This window comes from Pipra filicauda, unplaced genomic scaffold (genome assembly GCF_003945595.2).
Source record: "Pipra filicauda isolate LSUMZ 115617 unplaced genomic scaffold, ASM394559v2 scaffold980_size77839_pilon, whole genome shotgun sequence".
Classification (NCBI taxonomy): domain Eukaryota; kingdom Metazoa; phylum Chordata; class Aves; order Passeriformes; family Pipridae; genus Pipra; species Pipra filicauda.
The window spans coordinates 26,999-41,955 of NW_024105176.1; the positions used below are offsets into that span (position 1 = coordinate 26,999).

Genomic DNA, 14,957 nt, shown 5'->3' on the forward strand with positions numbered 1-14,957 from the left:
CCCCTGACCCTGACCCCCCTCCGATTCACCGAACCCCACTCCGAACCCCGTCTCGACCCTCACCCCCCTCTGACCCACCCTGACACCCCCATCTCGACCCTGATCTCCCCCGACCCCCCTCTGACTCCCCTGACCCCCCGTGACACACCACTGACTCTGACTCCCCTTGACCTCCCCAAATCTGACCCCCATGACCCTGCCGCTGAGCCCCCCGACCCCCTTGACCCCCCTGTCCCTCATGAACCCTCTGACCCCTCCCCAGTCCCCCCCAGCCCAGGGTGCTCCAGGATGCTCCAGGATGTTCTGGGATGCAGTCACGGGGTGATGCCCCCACACTCCCAGGGAGGGGGGATCCCCCCAAAATGTGGGGTCTGAGGTGGGGGCAGAGTCTCCAGCAACTCCCATCTCCTGGGATTCCACTGCTGCCCTTAGTTCCATGGATTTTAGGTCCCCTAAAACAAGGATGTGCCTTTATTCACAAGGATTCCCAAGGATTTGGAGCTCTGGCCATTTCCCGCCCCCCCCCTCCCCAGCTCACAGGGAGGGGGATTCCCCCAAAAATTCCATCTGGGAGCACTGAGCCCTCCCCCCCCATCTCCCGGGATTCCCCCACCTCCACACTCAGTTCCGCGGTTTTTAACCCCAAAACCCGAGGATGTCCCGCTATTCCCGAGGCCTGTGCCAGCTCCTTTGAGGAGCTGTTTCCTCTGGGAATAACCCCAGCCAAAATCCCGGAGAATAAAGCCCTTCTGGGGCTCTGGGAGCTCTGAAAGGCTCCTCTGTTCCGGGCTCGGCTCCCTCTGACCCTCTGGCAAAAACCAGCCGCTCCCCCTTCCCCGTTCCCGCTTGGAATCGCTCCCGGAGCTCCGCGGGGGCTCCTCGCTGCTCTCCAACGGCCTTTCCAGCCTCTGGGTGTTCTTCCAAGCCCCGCTTGCCCAACAATTCCCCAATTTCACGGTGGACAAACGTGGCCTCCGGGGAGGAGTCGGGATCCCCCCGGGTGGGACCCTGCGGTGGGGCCGGCTCGGTCAGGGCGGGGGGTCAGGGAGTTATTTTTAAGCCAGGTCTATTTTTATAGAGGGGCCAATGGCCAACGAGGTCAGGCAGCAACTTCTCCTGGCAGCTGCCACCTCGGAGAGCTCAAATAATTCCGGGAATTGGGGAAAACACCCCAAAAAAAGCCCCTCTGGAGCAGCCGGGGCTGTTGTGCTCCGGTATTGAACCCGCCCAGAGGCACTGGTTGGGTCCTTGATAAGCCCAGGAATTGTTAATATTTATTAATTACTGTTCAAGTCAGGGGTGGGATTGAATTCCAGAGGCTGAGTCACGGGAAGAGGCAGCAGCTGTCCCGGTTTTTGGGTGAAAGGAGGAAGTTTTTGGGTGAAAGGGGAAGTTTTTGGGTGAAAGGGGAAGCTCTTGGCTCGATTCCTCGGCGCGGGGGCCACGTGTTGTTCTCGAGGCTCAGGGTTGCTTTGGCTTGGAAAAGCTGTCACATCCCAGGGGAAAAGTGTCCAAAAGAGCCCCAGGAGCAGCCAAACCTTCCTGGCAGGAAAGTCGGGAAGTGTTTTGCTGATTTTCTCGGGAAAACTGATAGTTTCCAAGTGGGTTTTATTGTTGAGGTGGGAGAAAACGTCCTTAAAACTGGGATTTACCCTCCTTGTCCGTCCCCAGCCTGGCTTGACTTCAGCTTCAGCCCAGTATTAACGTCAGTCTTTAATTTCAGCTCAGTTTCACCCTGGTATTAACTGAAAGTTAAGCTTAACTTTAACTTCAACCTGGTGTTAGCTTCCATCCTGCTCAAGTTTAGTTTTAACCCAGTTTAATTTTACCCTGGTGTTACCCTCAGCCTGGTATTAATTTTAACTTCAGTTTGACTCTAGGCCAGTACTTCAGCCTGGTGTTAAATTCACCCTTGTTTAACTTCAGCTTTAGTCCTGAGTAACTTCAGTTTCAGCCCTGATTAACCAACTTTACCTTCAGTTTATTGTTAAGCTCAGCCCAGCCTACCATTAATGTCACCCAGCATCACTTTCAGCTCCATCTTGCTGTCAACCCACCCTGGTTTAACCCCCCCCAATTTAACTGTGATCTCCCCATCCCGGGTTAACTCCAACTCCAGTTTAACTTGTCGAATCCTCCCCAGCCTCTCCCCCCGTGCCCTAATCCCGACTCGGAGCGTAAAGCCGGGTTTCTGTGCCCTCCCCAGCGGCCTGTGGGTGCTGCTCCGGGTGAAGTTCCACCTGCGGCGGCACCAGCGCTCCCGGGCCACGATCCCGCGGCTCTTCCAGGCCGTGGCGCGGCGGCTGCCGGACAAAGCCGCGCTCATCTACGAGGCCACCGGCGAGCGCTGGACCTTCCGGCGGCTGGACGAGTTCTCCAACGCCGTGGGCAACCTCTTCCAGCAGCTGGGCTTCGGCTCCGGGGACGTGGTCGCCCTGTTCATGGAGTCGCGCCCGGAGTTCGTGGCGCTCTGGCTGGGCCTGGCCAAGGCCGGGGTCGAGGCCGCGCTCATCAACTTCAACCTGCGCCGGGAGTCGCTGGTTTATTGTGTCGCCGCCTCCGGCGCCAAGGCCCTCGTGTTCGGGGGGGAGCTGGCGGCAGGTGAGAGGGGAGGGGGCCCGGGAGGGGCAGGGGAGGTTCCTCCGGGTCCTTTCCGTGCTTCTGGGGGGATTTCGTGGATTATCTTTGCCTCCCTAAGGAATGTTGTGTCTGTGGCTTTGTCTTGCAGCGGTCTCGGAGGTCAACGGGATGCTGGGGAAGAACATGGAAAAGTTCTGCTCCGGGGAATATAACCCGGATCTGGTCCCTGTGGACACCAAACACCTGGATCCGCTCCTGAATTCCGCCCCCAAATCCCCCCCGGCGCAGATCCCATCAAAAGGCCTGGATGGTGATTGATCCTGGTTTTAATTCCCAGGGTGGTGGGACGGGGAGGTGGTGGAAAACCAGGAAAACTGAGGGATGGAGGGATTAAATCAACCACTCCAAGCTCAAAACTCATGTAATCGTGGAATGGTTTGGGCGGGAAGGGACCTTAAAGCTCATCCCTCAGGAGATTCCAGGATTCCGTGTTTTGGAGTTCATGTCCCTGGAGATCTAAACCAGTCCCAGGACAACCTGCATGGAGGGATCCGGGTCATGTCCTTGGAGCTCCACAGACCCTTTGGACACATTCCTGTGTCCCTGGGACATGTGGATCCTCTGGGAACCCTCTGGACACGTCCCTGTGTCCCTGTGGTGTTCCAGATGTGTCCAAAGGGGTTTCCCAATCCATGGGGAAGACCCTGACTCCTCTTTTCCCTCTTCCCAGACCGGCTCTTCTACATCTACACGTCGGGCACGACCGGGATGCCCAAGGCGGCCATCGTGGTGCACAGCAGGTGAGGGGGGGAGGTGTGGCTGTGGGGGCGTGGCCAACAGGGGTGTGGTCAGTGGGTGTAGCCAAGAGGTGTGGCCATGTGGGTGTGGTCAATGGTGTAGTCAGTGGGGGTGTGGTCAGTGGGGTGTGGCCATGGGGTGTGGCCAGAGCAGACTCCACCGGTGCCGTGCCCGCAGGTATTACCGGATCGCCGCCTTCGGCTACTACGCCTACCGGATGCGCCCCGAGGACGTGATCTACGACTGCCTGCCCCTCTACCACTCGGCAGGTGGGGCTGCTCCTGCCTCCTCCTCCTGCCTCCCCCTCCTTCCTTCTCCTTCATTCTCCTTCCTTCTCCTCCTTCCTCCTTCACCTTCCTTCCTTCCTTTCTTCCTTTCCTTCTTCTCCTTCCTTCCTCCTTCCTTTCTCCTCCTCCTTCCTGCCTTCTCCTCCTACTTCCTTCCCTCCTTCTCTCCTTCTCCTCCTCCTTTCTTCCTTCTTCCTTCCTTCTCCTTCTTCCTTCTTTCTCCTCCTCCTTCCTTCCTCCTCCTCCTCCCATCTCCTGTCCTCCCATCTCCCTTCCCTCCCTTCTCCCTCCCTCCCTTCCCTTCCCCCCAGCAGAGGCGAGGCGTTGTCCCCTCCCACCCCTGCTCCCTCCCTCTCCCCAGGATGACCGGATCCCTCCTCCGTGCTCCTTGTTTTCCAGGGAACATCATGGGGGTGGGGCAGTGCCTGATCCATGGGCTCACCGTGGTCATCAGGAAGAAGTTCTCGGCCAGTCGCTTCTGGGACGACTGTGTCAAGTATCGCTGCACGGTGAGGGAGCCATGGAATGCCTGCGGGGGGAAAAGCCTTGGAGACCCTCGGCTCCGACCCTTCCCCCTGTGCTGCCGAGGCCACCCCCGGGCCCTGTTCCCAAGGGCCACATCCACACCTCCTCCCATTTCCACCCTCCCTGACCACGGCCAATTCATTCCCACCCAGCATTCCCCCCACTCCTCCCTGGGGTCGATTTCCCCCTTTTCCCGCCCTTTTTAAGGATCACCGGAGGCCTGAGCCGTGTTTTTTTTGCTCCAGATCATTCAGTATATCGGGGAAATCTGCAGGTACCTCCTGAACCAGCCGGTCCGTGACTCCGAGAGCCGGCACCGCGTCCGGCTCGCGGTCGGCAACGGGCTCCGGCCCCACATCTGGGAGGAGTTCACCCGGCGCTTCCGGGTGAAGCAGATCGGGGAATTCTACGGAGCCACGGAATGCAACTGCAGCATCGCCAACCTGGATGGGAAGGTGAGGGCAGCACAGGAAGGGGCACCTCAGAGTCTTCCTCGTCCTCTCCCAGCGGATCACTGGGAGCTACGTTGGCAATTCGCACAAAAAATCAGGAAAAATCCTAATTTTGGGTGAATTTTTTCCAAAATAAAACAAGAGGGAACCCCCTGGAAGCGCTGACACAGAATCCCTTCAGCTTTTTGGGTTTTTTTCCCTGTCTTTTGGAAGGTGGGAGCCTGCGGGTTCAACAGCCGAATTTTGCCCAATGTTTATCCCATCCGGTTGGTGAAGGTCAACGAGGACACCATGGAGCTGATCCGGGATTCCCGGGGGCTCTGTGTCCCCTGTCGCCCAGGTGAGTGACTTGTGTTGGTCCCATAAATGTCAATGATCTCATAAATGTCAGCATCTTGAGTTGATCCTAAAAATCTTGGTGTCATCTTGTGTAGATCCCACAAGTCGGTCCCACCTTGTGTCATCCCATAACTGCCAGTGTCCCCCTGAATTGATCCCATAACTGTTGGTGTCCTGAATTGATCCCATAACTATCAGTGTCCTCCTGAATTGATCCCATAACTGTCAGTGTCCTGAATTGATCCCATACCTGTCGGTGTCTTGTGTTGACCGTAAATCCCGTCACCGCCTCGTGTCGATCCCATAAGTGTCAGTCCCGTAGATGCCCATTCCTGGCGTGGATCCCGAGGGTTTGGGGTCACTCCGGGGTCATTCCCGTTGCTGCAGGAGAGCCGGGGCTGCTGGTGGGGCAGATCAACCAGCGGGACCCTCTGCGGCGCTTCGACGGCTACGTCAGCGAGAGCGCCACGAGCAAGAAGATCGCCCACGACGTCCTGCGCAAGGGGGACCAGGCCTATCTCTCAGGTACCTCCCACCGGCATTCCCGGCTTCCCGGAGACCCAAATCCAGGATTCTCCCCCTTGAGAAACGGGGTGGGGATGCCCCCAAGGTGCTCCCGTTGGGATGGGACCGACAGCCACGAGGCGTCCTGGGATAAACCAACGGTCCTGGAACGCTGGCCAGGGATCCCGAGGTGGGTTTTTTGGTGTCTCCTGCTCTTCCCAGGGGATGTGCTGGTCATGGACGACCTGGGATACATGTACTTCCGAGACCGGAGCGGGGACACGTTCCGGTGGCGCGGGGAGAACGTCTCCACCACGGAGGTGGAGGGAGCCCTGAGCCGCATCCTCAACCAGACGGACGTGGTGGTGTACGGAGTGGGAATTCCAGGTGGGACGCCGGGATGGGCCCCCCTGGGACTGGGGAGCAACGGGAATGGTGGGCCAAGAGAGCAGATTGGTGTTGGAAATGTGGGAATTCCCATTCCCGTTGTTCCCGTTGCAGGTGTGGAGGGCAAGGCGGGCATGGCGGCCATCGCGGACCCCTCGTCCCGGCTGGACCCGGGGGGTTTGTACGAGCAGCTGACGCCGGTGCTGCCGCCCTACGCCCGGCCCATCTTCCTGCGCCTGCTGCCACACCTGGACACCACAGGTATGGGCGGGGCTGGGGCGGGGCTTAGAGAGATGGGGCGGGGCCTGGACAGATGGGGGTGTGGCCTGGAGAGAGGTGGTGTGGCCTGGAGAGAGGAGGTGTGGCCTGGAGAGATGAGGGTGTGGCCTGGACAGAGGGGGTGTGGCCTGGAGAGATGAGGGTGTGGCCTGGACAGAGGGGGGTGTGGCCTGGAGAGAGTTTTTATTTTTACGTGTTTTCTTTTTTCTTATTTTTAAATCTTAATTTTTTAGTTTTATTTTTTTATTTCTGTGTTTCTATTTTGAGTTCTTATTTTTCTGTTTGGTTTTTTTTCCCCCATTTTATTCATTTTATTTTTCGTTTTTCTTTTCCCTTTCTCCCTTTGATTCCCTTCAATCCCATTCCCAGGGACGTTCAAGCTGCAGAAGACCCGTCTCCGGGCGGAGGGTTGGGACCCCCGGCTGGTCCCCGACCGGCTCTTTGTGCTGGACCCTCAACGGGGCCGATACGTCCCCCTGGATCGGGGGATGCACCAGCGGATCTGCTCCGGGAATGCCGGGCTGTGAGCCCCGGATCCCGGGAAATCCAACGGATCTATGCCAGGAATGCCAGGCTGTGAGCCCCTGGATCCTGGGAAATCCAATGGATCTATGCCAGGAATGCTGGGTTGTCACTCCCCGGATCCCGGGAAATCCAACGGATCTGTGCCAGGAATGCCAGGCTGTGAGCCCCTGGATCCCGGGAATTCCAGCGGATCTGTGCCAGGAATGCCAGGCTGTGAGCCCCTGGATCCCGGGAAATCCAACGGATCTGTGCCAGGAATGCTGGGTTGTCACTCCCCGGATCCCGGGAAATCCAACGGATCTGTGCCAGGAATGCCAGGCTGTGAGCCCCTGGATCCCAGGAATTCCAATGGATCTGTGCCAGGAATGCCAGGCTGTGAGCCCCTGGATCCCGGGAATTCCAATGGATCTGTGCCGTGAACACCAGCCTTCCCAGGAACTGGGGGGAATTTCCAGGAAGATTTTTGAGGAAAACAGCAGAATTCCCAGGAAAACTACAACTTGGGGGGGAGTGATGGATCTTTCCAGCTCCTCCATCTCCCCCCAGAGCCGGTTCACCCCCCCACAGGCGCTGATTAACAGGGCAGCGCTAATTAGTGACTAATTAGTGACTCATTAACCTCCCTAGGGACTGTTTCCATGCTGGGGGGGCCGGCAGGAACATATTTATTGAGGGAGCCCCCCCGGATTAACCGATTTAGCCCGTTTTTAACCCGTTTGGCTGTGCCTGACCGTGAGGCCATTAAAAACCAGTGACTGTGGTGTCGTGTACTGGGAGCTGGGGGGGGGTAATGAGGGAGGGGCTGCAGGGGGTTGTGGGGGGGGGGAGGCCCATGATCCCCCTCAGCTGGGGCTTCCTCAGGGGCCGGAGTGTCCAGGGGAGGGAACGGAGCTGGGAAGGGGCTGGAGCAGCAGGAGCAGCTGAGGGAGCTGGAGGGGCTCAGCCTGGAGAAAAGGGGGCTCAGGGGGGACCTCCTGGCTCTGCAACCCCCTGACAGGAGGGTGGAGCTTGGGGGGGAGGTGTCCTCTCCCAGCTTTAGGACCAGAGGACACGGCCTTGAGCTGCACCAGGGGAGGTTTAGATTGGACATCAGGAGGAATTTGTTCAGAGAGAGAGGGATCCGACACTGGAATGGGCTGCCCAGGGAGGTGGTGGAGTCCCTGGATCTCTCTAAGAAGATACTGGATGTGGCACTCGGTGCCACGGTCTGGGTGATGAGGTGGGGTTGGGTCACAGGTTGGACTCGATGATCTCGGAGGTCTTTTCCAACCTAATTACAGAATCACAGAATCAACCAGCCCGGACCATGGCACCACATCCATCCAGGCTTTTCTTAAACACCTCCAGGGACAGTGACTCCACCACCTTCCCAGGCAGCCCCTTCCAACGTCTGATCCCTCTCTCTGTAAATAATTTCTCCCTATTGTCCAATCTAAACTTCCCCTGGTGCAGTTTAAGATTGCGATTCTATGATTGATTCTGTGATTGTGTGGGGCGGACTAGGCCCCACGTTGCTAGGCAACGCTTGACGTTTGTGACGTCATTTCCGCCTCACCTCACTCCTAGGCTCTAGGCCGGTGACGCCACTTCCGCCTTTAGCAGGTGCGGGTGTCATGGCGGCCGTGTCCGTGTTCCCGTCGTCGCGGGAGCTCGGCCCGGCACTGGCGCGGATCGTGACCGAGGCGGCGGCCGAGGCGGCGCACGGGGAGGGTGGGCGGTTCTCGCTGGGGCTCTCGGGGGGCTCCCTGGTGGAGCTGCTGGCGCGAGAGCTGCCGCCCGCCCTCAGCGCGGCCCCCGCCGCCGCCGACCCCGCGCGGTGGCTCGTGGCCTTCTGCGACGAGCGGCTGGTGCCGCCCGAGCACCCCGAGAGCACCTGCGGCGCGTACCGGGTGAGCGGGGACGGAGGTGTGGGGGGGGATGGAGCCCACCCTGACCCCCCCCCCCGGCCATGTCCCCCCACCGACCCCCCGGCCTACCCTGACTCCCCCCGGCCCGTGTCACCCCCCAGTGCCGCCCCTGTGCCCCCCCATGTCCCCCTCCTGACCCCCCCCGTGTCCCCCTCCAACCCCCTGATCCCTCTCTTGTGCCCCCCCAGGCCCAGCTGCTGCCCCGGCTGCCCCCCCCCGGCCCGCGGGTGCTGTCGGTGACCCCCGGGCTGGGCCCCGCCGCCGCCGCCAGAGACTACGGGGAGCAGCTCCGGGGAGTACGACTGGGACTGGGAGGACTGGGACCTGGGGGACTGGGACTGAGACCTGGGGGGGGGGACTGGAGGGGACTGAAGGGGGATTGGGAGGGGACTGGAGGGACTGGGAGGGGACTGAGGGTACTGGGAGGGACTGGGGGAGACTGGTGGGGACTGGAGGGACTGGGAGGCACTGGGTAAAATGGGGCAGAGGGGCATCAGGACTGACTGGAGGGGAGTTGGGAGAGCTGAGGGGAACAACAGGGTCCACAAGGGAGTCTGGGGGGGTCCAGGGGTCTGCAGGGAGTGTGTCCCCCCCCATCCTCACCCCCTGTTTCTCCTCAGGCTTTCCCGGGGCAGGAGGTTCCTGTGTTTGACCTGCTGGTGCTGGGGGTGGGCCCGGATGGACACACCTGCTCCCTGTTCCCAGGACACCCCCTGCTCCAGGTGAGCCCCCCTGGGAACCCTGTCACCCCCCCGGGGGTCTGTCACCCCCCAGACCCTGTTGCCACCCCATGGGTGTCCCTGGGGACCCTGTCACACCCCCCCGGTGTCTCTGCCCTGTTTTTGGGGTGGTTTATCTCTTCCTCCACGATTTCCCCCTTTTCCCACGTTCCCAGGAGCAGGATGAGATCGTCGCCGCCCTCAAGGACTCCCCGAAGCCGCCGGCGGCGCGGGTGACGCTGACGCTGCCGGTGCTGAACGCGGCGCGGAGCGTCCTGGTCGTGGCCGCCGGCGCCTCCAAGGCCCCCGTGCTCAAGGTGTGTCCCGTTCCCAGGGAGGCTCCCGGGATCCGGGGCTCGGGAGGGTGACGGACACCGCGTTCCCTGTCTCCCCACAGCGGATTTTGGAGGGGAAGGAGGAGCCCCCCCTCCCCGCCGCCCTCGTCCGGCCGCGCTCCGGGCGCCTGCGCTGGCTCCTGGATGAGGCGGCGGCCGCGGAGCTCAGCATTCCCACGGAAAAACACTCCGGAGTGTAGAGCTGGGGATGGATCCACGGCATTCCAGGAGCTGGGTGTCCCCCTGGGAATCCACCCCCCATTTTAGAGCCAGAGATGAGTCCTGGTCACATTCCAGAGCTGAGTATTCCCACGGAGAAACACTCTGGGTCGTAGAGGCAGTGCTGGATCCATGACATTCCAGGCAGGAATAGGGAATCCCAAAACGTGGGATTTTTTACTCTTTTTTGGGATCAAACGGTGCTTTGCCGAGCTTTCCATGGAATAATTCCTTAGATTTGCTGGGGGTTGGAATCATGTGCGGGGATGGAATGATTTTGTGCTGGAGCGTTTGGAATCCACGTGGGAACTGGGATGGAGGGACTGGGAGGGAGGAATGGGGGGGAAATGGGCTGGAATGAGTGGATTTGAGTCTGACATTCCAGACAGCCCAGGAGCTGAGTATTCCCAGTATTCCCAAACACTGCAGAGCATAGAGCTGGTGCTGGATCCATGACATTTCAGGCAGGGAATAGGGAATCCCACGGGCTGTGCCCCAAAACATGGGATTTTGGACTGTTTTTGGGAACAAACAGTGCTTTGCTGAGTGTGAATTTCCGTGTCAGAATTCCTTGGATTTGGGGGGATCCGGGTGGGAATCACAAACAGGGATGGGATTGTTTTGTGCTGGAGGGTTTGGAATCCGGTTGGGAACTGGGATGGAGGGACTGGGGGGGGCTGGGATGGACTGGGAGGGGGGTGGGATGGACTGGGAGGGTTGGGATGGATTAGGGGGGGATGGAATGGATTAGAAGGGGCTGGGATGGACTGGGAAGAGCTGGAATGGACTGGAGTGGGAGCACCAGAATGGACTGGGGTGGAGTGGGAGCTCTGGGGTGGACTGGGAAGGGCTGGGATGGACCTGGGGGGTTGAGATGGACTGGGATGAACTGGGAGAGGGATGGGAAGGCTGGAATGGACCTGGGGGGTTGGGATGGACTGGGATGAACTGGGAGAGGGATGGGAAGGGCTGGAATGGACTGGGAGGGGGCTGGGATGGAGGGAAAATGGGCTGAACGTGGTGGATTTTGGTCGAGCAGAAGCCGCGGCCCCTCCCGGCGGTGCCGCCTCCTTCCCTCTGGAATTCTCTCCACAGAAAAGAGCCTTTAATTCCTGCGGCGGCTGCTGCCAAAGCCCCGCCCCTCTCCCGAAAAAACCTCATCCCCAAAACTTTCCATCTGCCACAATCCCTCTCTGTGTCACTCCCTCACCCTCCTCCAGCTGCTTCCCAGAATATTCCTCTTTATTCCCTGTTTGTTCCCATTTGTTTGACTTTATTCCCATGTCTTTGCTGCTCCTCCCAGAGCTCTGGGTGGATCTACCCCCTCCATACCAAATCCCGGGACTTTTTTGGGATAAAACAGGCTCTGAGGGCCTGATTTTTGGAAAGCTTTCCCCAATTCCCATCAATCCCAGCCCCACTTCCCCCTCAGGAGCTGCTGTGGAGCTTCGTGTTTAGCTGGAGGGAATGAAGGGGGGCAGGGATGAGGGGCTGGGATGTTCCCAGCTGGAATTCTTTGCTGCCTTGGCACAAATTCCAGGGGTTTTTTTATCCTCTGAGCAGCGATTCCCATGTTTGTCCAGCGGGGCTCCTTCCCAGCTGTTCCCATGGAGCCGTTCCAGCATCCTGAGGTTCAGCTGCTTCTTTTCCTGGCGGTTTTCCTTCCCTTCCTCCTCCCGGAGCTCTCAGAGGGAAAATCGGGATGTTTTCCATGAAAGACACCCCCTGAACTTGTTTTCCAGCTGGAAAACACCCCCCCCCAACATCCCCCCCTCTCTCCATCCCCCCCACTTTCCATCCCCCCCCTCTCTCCATCTCCATCCCCCCCCTCGCCTCCCCCCCTCTCCCTCCCATCCCCCCCTCTCGCCATCCCCCCGCTCTCCATCCCCCCCTCTTCCATCCCTCCCCCCCGCTACATCACCCCCTCTCCACATCCACCCCGCTCCCATCCCGCCCCTCCCCCCTCTCTCCATCCCCCCCTCTCTCCATCCCCCCCCAGCTCCATCCCCCCCACTCGCCATCCACCCCTCTCTCCATCCCCACACCCCCACCCAAACCCCACCCCCAACACCACAAACACACCACCCAACACAAAACACCCCAACACCCACCAACAACCCCCCCCTCCTCATCACCCCACCTCTCCATCCCCCCCTCTCTCCATCCCCCCCTCTCCCCATCCCGTCGGGTTTTCCCGGGGGATGAACCCCCCGCGGGGGCTGGGGGCGTGTCCCAGGGGAGGGGGCGTGTCCCGGGGTTGGGGGCGTGTCCCAGGGGAGGGGGCGTGTCCCAGGGGAGGGGGCGTGTCCAGCGCTCGGGCCGTGAGGGAGGAGGGGGGCGGCCCAAGATGGCGGCGCGGCCGTGGCCGCTCGCGCTGCTGCTGCTGCCGCTGCTGCTGCCGGGGCCGGGCCCGGGGGGCTCCGGGGGGCCCGGGGGGCTCCTCGGCTTCGGGCCCGGCCCCGCCGCCGCCTATTTCCCCGAGGAGCGCTGGAACCCCGAGTCGCCGCTGCGGCCGCCGCGCGTGGCCGTGGCGCTGCTGGCGCGGAACGCGGCCCACGCGCTGCCCCTCGTGCTGGGGGGGCTCGAGAGGCTGCGGCACCCCAAGGACAGGATGGCGCTCTGGTGGGTCTGGGGGGGCCTGGGGACACCGTGGGGACACGGGACCCCAAGGACAGGATGGCGCTCTGGTGGGTCTGGGGGGGCCTGGGGACACCGTGGGGACACGGGACCCCCCGTGTGTGACCCCCCCCGTGTGACCCCCCCGTGTCCCCCCAGGGTGGCCGTGGATCACAGCGTGGACAACACGTCGGCCCTGCTGCGGGAGTGGCTGGGCCGGGTCCGGGGGCTCTACCACCGGGTGGAGTGGAGGCACCAGGAGGAGCCACGGTCAGGGATGGGGGAGCTCGGGGGGCCCCGGGGGGGCTCAGAGGGAGCTCTGGGGGTCCAGAGGGTCCCCTTGGGCTGGGGGTGCATCCCTGTGAACGTCCAGGCTTAGGGGGGTCCCCATGAATATCCAGGTTTTGGGGGATCCCCATGGGCTGGGGGTGCCCAAATTTGGGGAGGGGTGTCCCTGTGATTTTCCCGGTTTTTGGAGGGTCTCCCTGGGCTGTGTGTCCCCTCTCGGGGTGTCCCCAGGCCGTGGGTGGGTGCTGGGGGGTCTCAGCCTGCCCCCCACACTCCCCCAGGTCGTACCCTGATGAGGAGGGTCCCAAACACTGGAGCCCCTCCCGCTACGAGCACGTGATGAGGCTGCGCCAGGAGGCCCTCGAGGCTGCCCGGGCCATGTGGGCCGACTACCTGCTGGTAGGGGGGGTCCCGAATTGGGGGGGCTTGGGGGTCTCCACACTGGGGGGTGGCCCTAGGAGAGTCCCCCCACTGACCCCGGGGTGCCCTGGGGGTCCCATGGGGTGCCCCCCTGACCCCGGGGGTCTCAGGGGGTGCCCCCTGACCCCGTGCCCCCCGTGCCCCCAGTTCCTGGACGCCGACAACGTGCTGACGAACCCGGACACGCTGGGGCTGCTGATGGCCGAGAACAGAACCGTGGTGGCCCCGATGCTCGACTCCCGCGCCGCCTACTCCAACTTCTGGTGTGGGATGACCCCCCAGGTGAGGAGGGGCCCCCCAGGTGAGGAGGGACCCCCCAGGTGAGGAGGGACTCGTGGGGGAGGAGGGACCCTGGGGAAGGGAGACACCCCCCAGGTAAGATTTGGGACCCGGTGTTGTTCCTGGTCCCATTCCCTGTTCCCAATATCGTTCCTTCTTCCCAGTGTCATTCCTGGTGCCATTCCCGTTCCCAGGGCTATCACTGCCGCACGCCCACGTACCTGCCCTGTTCCCAGTGTAATTCCTATTCCCATTCCCAGGGTTATTCCCATTCCTATTCCCATTCCCAGGGTTATTCCCATTCCTATTCCCATTCCCAGGGTTATTCCTATTCCCATTCCCAGTGTTATTCCTATTCTCATTCCAGGGCTATTCCCATTCCTATTCCCATTCCCAGGGTTATTCCCATTCCTATTCCCATTCCCAGGGTTATTCCTATTCCCATTCCCAGTGTTATTCCTATTCTCATTCCAGGGTTATTCCCATTCCTATTCCCATTCCAGGGTTATTCCCATTCCTATTCCCATTCCCAGGGTTATTCCCATTCCTGTTCCCATTCCCAGGGTTATTCCCATTCCTGTTCCCATTCCCAGGGTTATTCCTATTCCCATTCCCAGGGTTATTCCTATTCCCATTCCAGGGTTATTCCCATTCCTGTTCCCATTCCCAGGATTATTCCTATTCCCATTCCCAGGGTTATTCCCATTCCTATTCCCATTCCCAGGGTTATTCCCATTCCTATTCCCATTCCAGGGTTATTCCCATTCCTGTTCCCATTCCCAGGGTTATTCCTGTTCCCATTCCAGGGTTATTCCCATTCCTATTCCCATTCCCAGGGTTATTCCCATTCCTATTCCCATTCCCAGGGTTATTCCCATTCCTATTCCCATTCCAGGGTTATTCCCATTCCTGTTCCCATTCCCAGGGTTATTCCTATTCCCATTCCCAGGGTTATTCCCATTCCCATTCCCAGGGTTATTCCCATTCCCATTCCCATTCCAGGGTTATTCCCATTCCTATTCCCATTCCCAGGGTTATTCCCATTCCTATTCCCATTCCCAGGGTTATTCCCATTCCTATTCCATTCCCAGGGTTATTCCCATTCCTATTCCCATTCCAGGGTGAATTCCAATTCCTGATTCCCATTCCCAGGGTTATTAAAACCCAAATTAACCTACGCCGCACCCCCGCGGACCTGCCCCATTCCCAGGGTTATTCCTGTCCCAATTCCCAGGGCTATTACCGCCGCCCCCCCGCGTACCTGCCCCTGCGCCGGCGGGAGCGCCGCGGCTGCTTCGCGGTGCCGATGGTGCACTCGACGTTCCTGCTGGATCTGCGCCGGGAGCGCTCGGGGGGTCTCGCCTTCCACCCGCCCCCCCCCGGCTACGGCGGCGCCTTCGACGACATCATCGTGTTCGCCTTCGCCTGCCGGCACGCGGGTCAGCGGGAATGGGATGGGATGGATGGGATGGGATGGGATGGGATGGGATGGGATGGG

At 60.5% G+C, this 14,957-nt stretch overlaps 3 protein-coding genes across 6 annotated transcripts in view; all 3 read left to right on the top strand.

Annotated features, from left to right (window-relative positions):
- Positions 1 to 7,436, top strand: part of SLC27A1 (solute carrier family 27 member 1) — a 9,501-nt gene extending 2,065 nt beyond the window's left edge. For 2 of the 4 annotated variants that reach the window (XM_027735349.2, XM_039377953.1), the window contains 11 exons: positions 2,207 to 2,601; positions 2,729 to 2,890; positions 3,311 to 3,380; positions 3,556 to 3,647; positions 4,065 to 4,174; positions 4,436 to 4,645; positions 4,856 to 4,982; positions 5,369 to 5,506; positions 5,708 to 5,872; positions 5,987 to 6,133; positions 6,521 to 7,436. In XM_027735349.2, the coding sequence (XP_027591150.2) occupies positions 2,207 to 2,601; positions 2,729 to 2,890; positions 3,311 to 3,380; positions 3,556 to 3,647; positions 4,065 to 4,174; positions 4,436 to 4,645; positions 4,856 to 4,982; positions 5,369 to 5,506; positions 5,708 to 5,872; positions 5,987 to 6,133; positions 6,521 to 6,678 (1,774 nt within the window). In that variant the 3' untranslated portion in view covers positions 6,679 to 7,436. The remainder of the gene's footprint in view (positions 1 to 2,206; positions 2,602 to 2,728; positions 2,891 to 3,310; positions 3,381 to 3,555; positions 3,648 to 4,064; positions 4,175 to 4,435; positions 4,646 to 4,855; positions 4,983 to 5,368; positions 5,507 to 5,707; positions 5,873 to 5,986; positions 6,134 to 6,520) is intronic. The other 2 variants (XM_039377954.1, XM_039377955.1) reach the window with 2 other exon arrangements.
- A 682-nt stretch (positions 7,437 to 8,118) lies between these two features.
- On the top strand, positions 8,119 to 10,409 carry PGLS (6-phosphogluconolactonase). The gene is made up of 5 exons (XM_027735465.2): positions 8,119 to 8,565; positions 8,772 to 8,879; positions 9,204 to 9,305; positions 9,479 to 9,619; positions 9,700 to 10,409. Exons 1-5 carry the CDS (start codon positions 8,290 to 8,292, stop codon positions 9,835 to 9,837), a joined length of 765 nt encoding a protein of 254 aa, XP_027591266.1. The 5' UTR covers positions 8,119 to 8,289; the 3' UTR covers positions 9,838 to 10,409.
- Positions 10,410 to 12,197: 1,788 nt separating this feature from the next.
- Positions 12,198 to 14,957, top strand: part of COLGALT1 (collagen beta(1-O)galactosyltransferase 1) — a 6,270-nt gene continuing 3,510 nt past the window's right edge. The window contains exons 1-5 of the mRNA XM_039377960.1: positions 12,198 to 12,478; positions 12,632 to 12,742; positions 13,042 to 13,159; positions 13,328 to 13,462; positions 14,694 to 14,898. Of these exons, the coding sequence (XP_039233894.1) occupies positions 12,204 to 12,478; positions 12,632 to 12,742; positions 13,042 to 13,159; positions 13,328 to 13,462; positions 14,694 to 14,898 (844 nt within the window). The 5' untranslated portion in view covers positions 12,198 to 12,203. The remainder of the gene's footprint in view (positions 12,479 to 12,631; positions 12,743 to 13,041; positions 13,160 to 13,327; positions 13,463 to 14,693; positions 14,899 to 14,957) is intronic.

Bases quoted from the DNA above. Each gene is read 5' to 3' on its own strand.
- PGLS (XM_027735465.2), top strand. From the start codon at position 8,290: ATGGCGGCCGTGTCCGTGTTCCCGTCGTCGCGGGAGCTCGGCCCGGCA. The intron at 8,566-8,771 runs GTGAGCGGGGAC...GTGCCCCCCCAG, and splicing joins GCACCTGCGGCGCGTACCGG to GCCCAGCTGCTGCCCCGGCT. The intron at 9,620-9,699 runs GTGTGTCCCGTT...GTCTCCCCACAG, and splicing joins CCAAGGCCCCCGTGCTCAAG to CGGATTTTGGAGGGGAAGGA.